The sequence below is a fragment of the Apus apus genome, chromosome 1 (assembly GCF_020740795.1).
Source record: "Apus apus isolate bApuApu2 chromosome 1, bApuApu2.pri.cur, whole genome shotgun sequence".
NCBI classification, from domain to species: Eukaryota; Metazoa; Chordata; class Aves; order Apodiformes; family Apodidae; genus Apus; species Apus apus.
In genome coordinates, this window is record NC_067282.1 from 72939174 (window position 1) to 72951505 (window position 12332).

A 12332-nucleotide genomic window follows, 5' to 3' on the forward strand; every position below is an offset into this window, starting at 1 on the left:
ACGGCACCAACAAGTCTCCAGGTTTCTGCTATGGCAAGGAATTTGTTAAATTTGCAGACAGTTTGTATTGCTTTGTTCTCGTGCCAGCATTGCCTAGCTGTTCTCACAAGACAGGCTGTTCATTCTCTATGTAGTCCCTCTCTGCATCATCTTCAGAACTGTTTTTTTTCTTGAGTGTGAGAGCCCAAATCACATACTGTATTCTGGGGGAAATACCAGGGTTTTGTACAACTATATCAGTGCTACTCTATTTCTAACAGAGCAATAGTGTCTTACCTAAGGCATATTCTCCTTTTCTGTAAATGGCTGAAGATTTATTTATTGCTTACTTCAATTGTCTTTTGTGTGCTCTAGACCATTTAACTTTTGACAAATCTGACCTTAATCCTATGCATCTCTATCTTTACATCGTAGATATCTTTGCTGACTAGGATTGTTTGCTATTTGTGATTCCTAAAAACTTCCCTATAGTGCTGTTTGTTTGTATTTTTTTCCCCCATTTGTTCAGGCCTAGAGTGCTTCCCAATATGATTTTTCTCTTGCTTAGAATATATACATAGGATTATTTTTATACCTTTGATCTAGACACATTCCAGCCTCCCTTCACATTCAAGTCTTTCAGCTCTTCAGTCTAGGCAAATTCACTAACGAGTTTCCTTAATTTGACAGAAGTTGAAAAATCTAATTGCCAACCTACTTCTGTTTGTTATTCTGTTCTATGTAAATGGAATTACTTGCTGAGCCCTGAACCCAGTGCTGTTTTCCATGACCAGATTTTTTTAGTGTCTTCATTACTTACCAATTTGGGGTTGTCTCTTTTTGTTTCAGTGACTTCTGAGAAGAAATCTGAGAGCTACTGTGCACATGGCTAGCTGGGCCCAAGTTTATTATTAGAAGCATTTGTTTCCCCAACAGTATCTGGGAAGTTGGAGTTGACCATGGCACAATTCCCAGTAGTGTTTCTAGAATTACATTTCAGTAACAGACCTCTTCTTACACCAATATATTTTAGCTGCAGACAAGAAAGGCCAGGTTTCAATGAGGTGTCCAAAACAAAAGTAACCACCCCCCAAAAAACAACGGCTGTGAGCAGGTGGTCTGTGCTGCTGGAAGTGGAGCTTTCGGCTCACGTACAATGGGGAATTTTAGGGTGAATTAAATGATGATGAGTTAAATGACAGCTTTTTAAATAAATGGCAAAGATAACTTGGTGTTTTCCACTTATCTGGATGAAATGGCTAAACACTGAAATAGAGGAAGTATTGTTCTAAGATTACAAGTATCCTGGATATTGGTCTATTGATCATATCCACACAGGTCAGGTCTGGCTCCCATTTGCAACAGGAACAGTGCAACAAAACAGAAAAGTCTGCTCCATGAGCTATTGCTGTCCCGAGTTGCAGAGACCAAGCCAGCCTTTTCTTCTGTAGGGCTGCTCTGTTCAGCCTGAAGTGCCTGAAAGAAACATTCCCCCTCCTGTGCTGCCAGCCCTATTTCCTGTAGGCACCTACAGGAGTCTTCTAGGAGTGTTCTGACCTGTTCCACATGACTTTTTGGCCCATAGTGATGGTCATTACCTGACAGAGATTGTAAGCAGATAGTCATAGGAAGAAATGCATTTTAAATTTTCCCAGCTGTTGTACCCACATCCAAGACTTTGAGTGCAGTTTGAACTCTTAAATGTGAGAAGCATGCAAAGGAGTCTTCTCCTTCTCAGCCCGTGTCTGTCTCTCATTAAAATTAGCTTGCTCTTCACGTATAACAAATCTTCTAACAGCTTCTGTTATACCACTCCTGACTTACAGTGCTCACCTAGCCTTCTCACCCTCCTTCTTGGAGGAGATATTTGCACCACTTTTTTAGCCCTAATTTTTTACACCATGTTTTCAAGCACAGACCCACTCTGTGGAGTATCTGGAGGAAATATGCACCTGTTCCTGGATATTTTTCTGCTGCAAGCCAGTAAAAGAATCTAGGCCAGTTAACACTGGCCAAAGAAGTAGGCCAGGGTTTGAAGTTGCAAGGTGATATATATGAGAGCCCTAACATTTGTAATAATGTCTTGGGACTGCAGGTGAAGTCAGCAATGAACAAGACAGAAACATGGGGATTTGGAGGCCAGAATGATAGACCGTGCAATGGGCAGCCAGAGGGAAAAAACGGGGAGGTAGTTTTTTATAAAATGCACAAAGAAAGAAGCTGAGCATTAAGCTGTGTTTAAAATGGCAAAGGCAGCTCACATGCTGGCCTCTCTTTGGAAAGGAGACAGGGTGTAGTGAGTCCTGGCACGTGACTGTAGGACTGATGGATCTATCATAAAAAGACAGTTGTTTAACTTCCAAAAGCATCTTGGGTCAGTCAGCTGAGCACACAAGGTTGAGTAGGTAGGGACCTACAGCCACAGGCTCCAAGGACTTTTTGTCCTGTCTGAGCTCAGAACCCATCTGCATTTGGCAGCAGAGTTGTGACTTGGCAGCCAGCTGCAAATGAGGGTCTCCCACTGCCCTGCACCCCCTCAGCTGGTTACTCACTCCTGTGCACCACTTCACCTCTTCTCTCCTCCCACTCTTGTGCCAGATGCCATGGCTGGTGTTCCCTGTGAAGAGCAGTCCAGTGTGTGTCTGTGAGCTACAGGGTGGGAAGGTGACTCCTCTGTCTCCATCAGATGGATGAGAGACAGGGACCTTGAGAGGTTTGTCTCCTACTGGGGGAGGAAGCATCAGGTTTTGCCCTCTTTCCCTGAGGGAAGGGCTGCTTTTGGTGCTGTAAAGCTTCAGTTTGCATTGCCCTTGGCTGCATGTAGAGGTGGAGTCATACCAGTATACTGGCAACAAGGAAGGATGGAGGGAACAAGTGGGAACCTGAACTTCAGTAGAGTTTAACAGAAATAAGGCATCGAGTGGACTGGAGGAATCTGTGTTTTAATGTTGTTCTTGAGCTGGTGAACACCACTAGATGCTCAGGATGCATCATTCCATAATTTTGCAAACCCTTTCCCTTTCTCCTTCCTGTTATTTTGCTAGCAGTACTCTTCATATGGGTGTGTTTTGACCTATTTCTTCCCTTGCACATGCTCAGTAGGCACAAGGATGTTTAGTATCTCTTTGATAACCTATTTCTTTATGGGTTTGCAGATGCTCTTATGTATAGAGACATGCCTTGAGGGCTTAATTTTGATAGGCAAATGGCACGTCCTGATGTGCTCACCACTTCAGATTGCATTGGACTGGCTGGCAGGGAGGCTGTCTCAGCCTCCCTGGGTTACCTCCATGACAGTTCTTGACATCGTATATTTTATTTGCTTGTATCCTCTCTCAGACGGAGTACAGGAGCACTGCACAGCCTGGGGTGGTTTAAAGCACTCTGTGCACTTCCCAGAAAAAGCAGTCCCTAGAGACCATGAGAGCAGTCACAGCCTAACAAAGCTTTTTGGTTGACCAGGTCTTGAAAAAGTGACCTTGAACTAGGTGGGGGTTGCATGCTGTGAACTTGTGACAAATACTGTGGGTTCTGATGAGATGTCCTACAGCAATTCATCAGATTCTTTAAAGCTCCTGGGACAGATGTGGGAAACGGTTCTTCTTTTTTCCCACATAAGTCTAAACAGACTCATGACAGACAGGCTTTACCGAGTTGTTGCCTGGCAGAGGTTCTCTGGAAGAAATACCATATGACCACAAATTGGTGACTGAACAAACTCCCCATGAGGACTGGTGCTTAATACAGCTAGAGTGATCAGTGCAGGGAAGAGCAGTCCCCTAGCATCTGGGACAAGGAGACTGAGAGAAACTCCATGGAAGAGTTGTGCTGAGGCAGGTTTTGGAGCTCAGTAGCAGAGATTTGGGCACCTAGGGAACTTGAGACTGTTCTTGTGGTGGGACATTATGAAGATTAGGGTCAGACTATGATGGTAGATAGTAAAGTTAGAAAATGAGCAGAGAAGGAATGTTGTGGCAGTCTGTATTTCTATAATGCATTCATCTCCTGAAGTAATTAATAAAAGGGGTCAGTTCTGCTGCATTTTAGTTCTAGGTCCAGAGGTGTACGATAGGCTGAAGGGTTCATTCACAGAGCCTGATTAGTCATCTTGCTTGTTGGATTGCCAGGGAGGATACAACTTTCATGATGCTGCAACTTTCCATTCTGTTTATTCCATGTTCTCCACAGTTGTGCTTTTCCCATGTTCAACAGTTTTTTCCTTCCATTTCCTGTATTTTTTCTCTTTTGTTTTTTCTCTGGTTTTGCAAGCTGCAACATTTTCTTAGATTAGTACTGACTCGGGAGCTACATAGTTTCTCCTAGAACTTAGATAAGACTCCATTTTATTTGGATTTATTTTAGTTATTGCCTTGCATTTAAAGGTTTATGTGGCTTTTATGTTTTGTTTGGGGAGAGGTTTGTGTCGGGGAGAGTTGATTTTGAACTGAAATAGAAGAAAAAAAACCAGCAACCCACAGCTGTTGACTTTTGGGTCACATGCATTGTTTGTGCTTGCAGGAGCATTTGACTTCCTGCAAGTCATCCTTTTCCAAAGCCCTTTGAAGGTTACTCATTGTTGCCAGATCATTGCTGATACTATTTGTGTGCAACAGAATATATCCCAGAGAAGTGATTCCTTCTACTTTCTGCCAAATAAACTCACTGGTGTTGCAGATTAGTTATTAACTTCTTGCTTGTACAGATAGTTTTCAATAACACTAGGAACTAGCTAGGAACTTTTGCACTATGTTAGTTGTTCAAATTGCCATTTAAATCCTTGAATTTAGTTCCACATGTTTAGAGGACAACAAACACCAGCTTTAGTTTTGTTGCCAGTCTTGGACAGTTACAGTTGCCAGAAGAAACTGAAGTTAAATTACATTATTACAGATTAGCTTATTACATGATTTCACAAATGTAGTTAGAATTTGGGATTTCACAGTTTATTCCAGATAGGGGCGTATTCAGGTATCTTAGATACAATTCCTTGTACTTATTACACACATGACCTTTAATGCAAGGGAATAAAACTGTGAGTAATAGGTCTGCTGTTCACAGCACTACATCTCCTATGGACTTTGGCTGCAAATGTGACTGCTCAGTTCTTCCTAGACTTAAATGCCTTGTGCAAAACTCCCAGAAAATTGACAAGCATATAACTTATAGCCAGCAGTGAAGTCAAACGACTTAGAATTCTAAGTCATCTCACAGTATTACCACAGGAACATTGCATGGCTAAACAGCTTCAGAGGTGTGTCAGAAACTTCAGCTGGCCTCTCTGAGCCAGTGGCTCAGTGCTGCTAATAGCACATTCGTTTTCTTCACCCCTCTGTTTTTCAGCCTGCCCAAAGATCCATACTAGACTGTTACCAATACCCAAGCTAGCTAGTATGAAATTAGCTTATGCCCATGAACTCATGCACAAAAGATGCAGCTGTAACACATGTATCCTGTCTGGAACAGAGGCAGGAATAGCATCCACTTCCTCAAGGTCTCTTATGCTCTTCTGCAGTGAATAATGTCAGCATCTTTTTCTACAATAATCTGGCACATCCTGAGAGTCCCAAGCCCATCCTGTATCCTAAACAAAGGCAAGAACAAAACAATACTGGACTACATAATTTAAGATTGTCATGAAATGTACAAGCTGAAGAGGACTGAAATAAAGTCATATAACCCATCTTCTGGTATTTCCTAACTTCTGGCTCCTTCATTGTGCAATCTTAATGATTTTTTACATTGGTTTTGTTAATACTTAGTTGAGTTGAAGGACAGAAGAGCTGAGTGCTAATAGGAAACATATAGCAGAGTTAAACTAATTTTTAAAGGAAGATAATTTGCCATATACTTTGAAGCAGTATGGTTTTGTAAAGGCCAGGATGTGAAGGGTGAAGACCAGAGGAACCTCATGGGAGAAGGGGCAAAATACAAAGGTATTTTCAGCTCAAGGCAAGACAAATTACAGAGCACTGAGCTTTGGTTCAGCTCAGAAGACACTGAAAGCCATCCCAGCTGGCTTACATAGTGGGAAAGTCCCTTAAGAACAGACAAAATTTCCCTACTTTAATGTTATTTTTATTCCATGTACATGTAGGCTGAAAAAGCTGCTGCTGAGAACAGACTTCACTTCTGGTCATTCTCAAGGATAGCCACCAAAAATCCAGGAGCTGCTCTTCCAATAAAGGAAGCCTCTTGTGCTGGAAACCTACCACAAGCTTCATATAGAAAAGTTCTGGATTAGATGTGCTCAGGATCCTAACGTTGGAAACAGGTGAGGACAAATTATTAACAACCCCTCAGATTTTTTCTAGCATGATACACTCCTCCGGGCAACATATAACATGGGCGCAGCACACCATTCCCAGATAAACTGATTGTTTTGTTTTGCATCACTGGAGTGAGAGAGGGGACACAAAAAGCTGCATCCTTTGTGCCCGAGTTCATCGGCGTGAGTTACCTGTGTTAACTTTATTCTCAAATAGTAATGCCCAGTCCCGCACGACGGGCTCCTGCAGTGTGTCTTGGAGTCCCATGACTCTCCCCTGGCTTGGTCATACAGGGTGAGGCTTCTTTTTGCCCCTGGCAGCAGCAGCTCTTCGTGGGGCGGTAGTTCCTCCCCAAAAGGCTTTCACCGGGGCTGGCTGGAAAGGGGGCAGGGTACTCAAGAAGGGACAATCCAGCGTCTGAACGAACTGCTCTGGCTTCCAGGTCGCTTGGCTCCCCGCCCCCTGCCCTCCCCCAAGGTGACAATCAGCCTGTGAATTAGCTGCTAATTGCCGGAGGCGGGGGAGGCGCTGGCGGGGCAGGCTCATGCAGCGGCGGGGGCGGCTGGCTGCCCCCCGCCGTGCGGGTCTCCCACCCCCGGGGCGGGCGCCGAGGGGGAAGGCGCTGCCCCTCGGCGAACCGCCGGTCCAGGGGGAGGGAGGAGGAGGAGGAACGGCCGCGGCTGGAAGTCAGTCAGAGAAAATACACCGGAGCAGCGGAGGGAGACGGAGTAGCGCTTTAGTTTTGTTTTGTTTTTTTTTTTCATGTGAGTCTCTTCTCCCCGTGGAAGGCTTTGGTAGAAATCCAGGAGGAATTTCAGCGGATTCGAGCCAAATAACGTTTCCGTCTAAATATACCTCGTGCTTCCTTTTGCGCATTTTCTTGCAGACGGGGCTCAGCTGAAGCCAGCCCTCCCCTTCGTGCCTATCGTAAAACGCTGCCGTGCAAAGGAGTCAGGCTGCGGCTACCCGGAGGCTGCCGACAGCAGCCTGGGCGGCCCTGGTGAGCAGCGGCAAGTTCTGTCCTACTCTCGCCGTTTCAAGATAAAACATCAGCGACATTGAGAGAACTGGTAAGTGAATACCCCTGATTACCTAAAGTGTTCCTAACTCCGTAAACTGCTGCATAGGCTGAGAGGATCCTGCGCGTGGTGCCAGAAGCCGTAGGACTTGGGTGGGCTGAAAGTGCTTGTTTCCCCGGTTTGCCGGGGTTTCTGCCGTGAGGCATCTTCTCACCGCGCTCTTACGTTGTCAGACGGGAAGGCTTCCAGCTAACCTCCTCTAGAGTCTGTGCATGCCTCCAACTTACAAACCTCTTTCAAGTAAGTACTGGTGGCAGTAGCTCCCCACATCCTTGCTATTCAGTGTAAATTACCACATATTCAAAGGCAGAGCTGGCTATTCCGATACATCAGCGTGGTCCTCGGTGAAAGCATTCAAGGAATTAATCGCACTTCCAAGAGGGATGGCAGCCTGCCTCTTACAAGCCTCCTTTGGAGAGAACACAATTGTAATCGGGTGAGATGAGATGTCCGAAACGTTTCCCAGAGATTCCTGGGAACTTCCTGCTAACAATGAGCATCGTGGTGTAGCAGGGACCCGGTTACCGATGGGGGTGAGCCTGGCAGAAGCAGAGCCGCCGCCGCCCGGTTTGCGGGCGGCTTTCCGAGGCGCATGGATGCCGCAGGCAGGCGGCCGGGGCTCGGGACGGCCGGCGCCGGGGGAGAGAGAGGCTGGGCTGAGCCGCTGCCGAGCGCCGGGGCTCGGCCGCTGCCGGAGACAGGCCCCCCGGGTGGGGACGCTGCCCGGCGGGCGGGGAGCGGGGCCTCTTTCCGGCCGCCGCCCGGCCAGGTGGGCGGCCCGGGGGCTGTGGGGAGGGGAGGGGGGCGAGGGAAGGGGCCGCCCCCGTTTCCCGCTCGCCTGCGCCCGCCCTTTGCGAGCAGCCCCGCGGCGGGGCCAGGGCGGCAGGCGGAGCCGGAGCCAGCCCCAGCCCCGCCGCCGGTCTCCGCGCTGGCCCGCCCCCGGGCCGCACGCCGCAGCCAGCTCGGGCGCCCGGCGGGCGGTGAGTGGCCGGGGGGGGGGATAAGGGGCGGCGGGGCCGGCAAGGCGAGGCGGCGGGGGAAGGGGGCTGATGCGGGCAGGACGGCCCCGCGCGGGGGGAGCGTCTCGGCAGGGCTAGCGGCGGCCGGCAGCGACCCGTGGGTGAGGCTGGAGGGGAGTCCCGTGGGTTGCGGTAAGCTGCTTGCGTCTGGGGATCCCACCGCGTTGCCCTGGCTGCCGGTCAGGTAAGTTCCGAGAAAAAGAACCGCTTTTAGCGGGGGTCCGTCCTAGGGAGGGACTGCCCCCTGGAAATGCCGAAGGCCTAGGGGAAGGAACAATGGCTCGGTGGTTCGGCTCTGCCATGAGCTATGCGAGTCCATTGCTTGTAGTTCAGGGAGGAGGCAGAGCCTGGATGTTTTACGCTCTCTGCTTTTTAAAAACTGTTTGGATTATTTGGCAGTGGGGGTGGTGTTTCTATTTTAGGTACTGCAAGCTGTGAGATCAGTCCCGCTGTCTTTTCTCAAATTAAAACTTGCGGTGAGATGAGCGGCTGATCTATCGGAATTTGTGGCTGTTGCGCTCCTGTTTACCCAACTGAAGCTTTCCGGCCAGGTTTCTTCAGTTATTGCCTCTCTCTTCTTCACCGACTTTATGCTAAGCTATTCTTACATACAGTGTGGTTATAAAACTATTTAGAAGGGACAAACTTTAGGATTATATTACTTGTTTTATCCTGGCAATTCTATTGCAGCTGAAATATGTAAAAATGTTATACATTAAAAATCTGTACCTTCTATTGTGGAGAATGCCATTGTACTAGACTTGTAATTCCTGAACTCCAAAAAACTAAATTGAGGGAGTGCTGAAAGGAAAAGGAAATGGGTAGGGAGTGAGGGTTCCTACTATCCATTTCCAAACAGGAAATATCCTTATCTAATTAGTCCACATAAGTGATGTGTATGAAACTAAAATATGTTTCCTGCTGTGCACAGGATAGCACCAGCCATATCCTTATTTTTCTTCCCACCTGCTTGATAGACATCGATGGGTCTGTCTTCAGTTTGCTGCAGTACCTGCTTCTTCAGCATGTCTGTCTCTCTGAACTGAAACAGAGTCAATTAAGCTACTCTTTAAGCCTATGGCTGTTTATTACAGCAGCAGTATTAAAGGTGGATAAGTCCTATGGTGTTCCTGAGTGTCTTCCTGGCTGCAGGAGACCTCTTCTGCTTTCTGTGATGTATGAATCGGCTACTGAGACTTGTGAGACTCCCAGTGTCAAAATACCCCTCTGTTCAAAACCAGGAGGAGCGTTTCTCTGTGGAAGCAGTTGCCTGACTGGGAAGTGTCCATGGGAGCAGCTGCAGTGTATAGGCAGGACAGCAAAACCTGAGAGCTGGCAGGAAGATCACAAGTACCTGAATCCTAAGTCATAAAGAAGTGGGGAAATAGGTGAGTTAAGGTGTTTTAGCTAGACATGGTGATTGGTGAGACGTTATTTTGGTGTGTGCTGCTAGGTAGTGGCTTTAGCAGTTAGGGTAGTTGCCTTGCTAAGGAGGAAAAATATAGCAGCTGATGTGGTGATGGGTCTTATACAGAGTGGCAAGGGCTTGAGGTGCTTCTTCACCACTTCCACAGATCCCTGGAAGCTTACAGGCTTCCAGAGACAGTTACAGAGGATTTTGGATGATTATTCTCTTCTGTGGTCATTTTTGGGTAGAGGAAGGCAGGGAGTGGGAATAGTCTTTCACATGACAGCTTCTTTGTGTCACTAACACTTTTATCCCGGGCTTGTTTTCATTGTTAGTTTCTGTGCACACTGTGATTACTTCCTCTCAATTAAAGTTTTATCTGTCCTCCCAAAACAGGCTTGGGAAAGTTCTTATAAACCTGCTTGGGTCAGTTTGTGGTCTTTTCACTTCTTGTTTGTTGCTTAATATATTGCTGGGGATTGGCTCCAGTATTTTGGCCTAGAGGAGGACACAACCAGATGGATTTGACAATATAACTTGCAAGACCCATGTGAGTCTCCATGAGACAGTTCACAGTATTGACTCAAAAGGGAGTCGTAAGGAAAACCTCTTGGATTTTTCCTTCACAGTATAGCTGGAACTATAGTACAGGATCTTCATTTGTGTGTCTTTGTACCTTAACATTAAGGTTATTTTGCTTAGAAGCATGGAAAGTTGTTTTTATGGTGTGTGTGATGAGATATTCCACTGAGGCTCCCTAGTTAAGTGTGTTTTAGGAATGAGCTCTAAATTACTTGAAATATCTCTCTTTACAGGCATCTTTCCTGTTTTAGCTAAATCATTTGGAATGTGCACTGTGCTTTTAAGAGGAGGGCTAATTTAACAAGCTTATGGCAATTTAATTTGAATAATTTATTAGTTCTCTAGCCTTACAGAGATGCTAGTAAATACTGGGAAATAAATTGATGAGATAACTGAATGTACAGGTTTTTTCCTCAGAGTTTCTATTTTCTACCACCTGTTTACTCAAGAGACCAAGAGCTTTGTAGCATAATAAAAAACCTATGAACTTCACCATTAATCCAGTTTTTTCTATTTCCCTTTTTGCTATGCTCTGTATGACTCCTTCTGTACCTATTCATAGTTTTCAAGGGAAATGAAAATTAAAAAAAAATACTTGATGTGTGAACTAGAAGCGTTAAATATTTGTTTTATTCTCCTGTTACAGAAGAGCATAAAACCCCCGCTTTTCTTGATGAGTGCTGAGGTTGGAAGGAAAATGTGATGTGCAAGCTGTTTCCTCTACAAGTCACTTTTCAATAGTGTCTGGAAATTTATCAGTTCACACTTTGTATTTCAGTGTATGAATCACAGATAGTCAGTAGCTGCTATCTGTGCAGAAAGCTTGAAAAACTGAGAAGTAATGGGCAACATTATCTAGTGCACTATGAAGCAAAAATGGGGAAAACATGGCTTGCTTGTGGTATCACTGTGTTTTCAAAGATGTGTTGGAACAAATGCTTGTGCAGAATGTGGTAAAATATTTTGTGATGGTAATTCTTGCTAATGTTCCATACCTATCACCTTAAAATATAGTGTCTTTTTAAGGTTAATTTGTGTGGAGTGGCTCTTCTGTGTTAAAAGTCAGTCATTCTTAGGTCTTGAAAGCAAAAGTGAAGCCTTGGTGTCTCAAGAGAAAGACCCTTTGCAGCACTGCAACAGAGTGAGAAAATTTTAAGCATCGTCCAGATAATACCCAATGTTTGCGTGTAATTGTTCTGTGTTGTCTGTGCTTCCAGCCTTGCCAGCAGCAGTAAAGCTGGAGTACATTGTGCTAGAGCTATTCTTTACATTCTAGCATCTATGGGGAGCCAGGAGGAGCACGGCAAAAACTTGAATAGCCCAAGGTTGCCCTGGCTGGGAAGGGAAGGCTGGAAAACTTGGAGCCACAAAGCTCATCCTCCCTTCTGTTAGGAGGGCAGGAATGGAGTAATCAAGGAACTGGTTGTAAGAGCAGGCAGGAATGAAATTAAGTTCAGACTTAATAATTGAAGCTCTTAACATCTGTTGATTTACAATGCAGGTTTCCATTCCCATAGCAGCAATATTGCTTTCTTTTGGGCCACTAGCCAGTAGGAAACTTTATTTGTGAGGTGGATGGGTGGCTAGCAGTCTTAGCTTTCCACAGACTCTTCAGATTCACTTTTAAAATAACTGTTTCTAGTCCTTTTGATTGGAAATGCCAAAATAAGGATCAGCTGCTGCAGAGCTCAGAACTTGATTAGACTGTGTCTGCAAATGGACGCCTTGGCAAGCGCAGCAGTAGCTGGGTGCTGCTTTCTTTCAGTAGTGCTTTCCAGAGGCCTATGGCCAGCAGTAAAATGAGAAAGGTGTGAGGGGCACATCGTCAGCTTACATGGAGACTTAGCAGAGGTAAGCAGTGGAAATATGCATATATAATGGCCACTTAATAGTACAAAATGTGTGTGCGTTTAAAATACAAATGATACTGCATGTGGGATGGGGGAGGAGGAGTCCCTTTCCCAGGGTAAGAAAGGAATTTGAATTGGTTTTGCCGTTA

At 45.8% G+C, this 12332-nt stretch overlaps 2 protein-coding genes across 7 annotated transcripts in view; one reads left to right on the forward strand and one right to left on the reverse strand.

Annotated features, from left to right (window-relative positions):
- The first annotated feature begins 6102 nt into the window (after positions 1-6102).
- The window catches only part of ST3GAL6 (ST3 beta-galactoside alpha-2,3-sialyltransferase 6), a 50529-nt gene continuing 44299 nt past the window's right edge, over positions 6103-12332 (forward strand). For 2 of the 6 annotated variants that reach the window (XM_051608246.1, XM_051608270.1), the window contains exon 1: positions 6791-7315. The gene's annotated coding sequence lies outside the window, so the exon portion shown is untranslated. Of the gene's footprint in view, positions 6251-6790; positions 7316-8192; positions 8305-8400; positions 8476-12332 lie in introns of those variants that run through there. The other 4 variants (XM_051608255.1, XM_051608263.1, XM_051608295.1 and 1 more) reach the window with 4 other exon arrangements.
- On the reverse strand, positions 7641-9989 carry LOC127381596 (translation initiation factor IF-2-like). Its single transcript, XM_051612166.1, has 3 exons — positions 9934-9989; positions 7850-8516; positions 7641-7733 (listed from the first exon to the last, which is right to left on the reverse strand). Exons 1-3 carry the CDS (start codon positions 9987-9989, stop codon positions 7641-7643), a joined length of 816 nt encoding a protein of 271 aa, XP_051468126.1.

Bases quoted from the DNA above. Each gene is read 5' to 3' on its own strand.
- LOC127381596 (XM_051612166.1), bottom strand. From the start codon at position 9,989: ATGACCACAGAAGAGAATAATCATCCAAAATCCTCTGTAACTGTCTCT. The intron at 8,517-9,933 runs GTAAGCTTCCAG...CCTGACCGGCAG, and splicing joins GTAACTGTCTCTGGAAGCCT to CCAGGGCAACGCGGTGGGAT. The intron at 7,734-7,849 runs GTAACCGGGTCC...TTCTCTCCAAAG, and splicing joins TGCCAGGCTCACCCCCATCG to GAGGCTTGTAAGAGGCAGGC.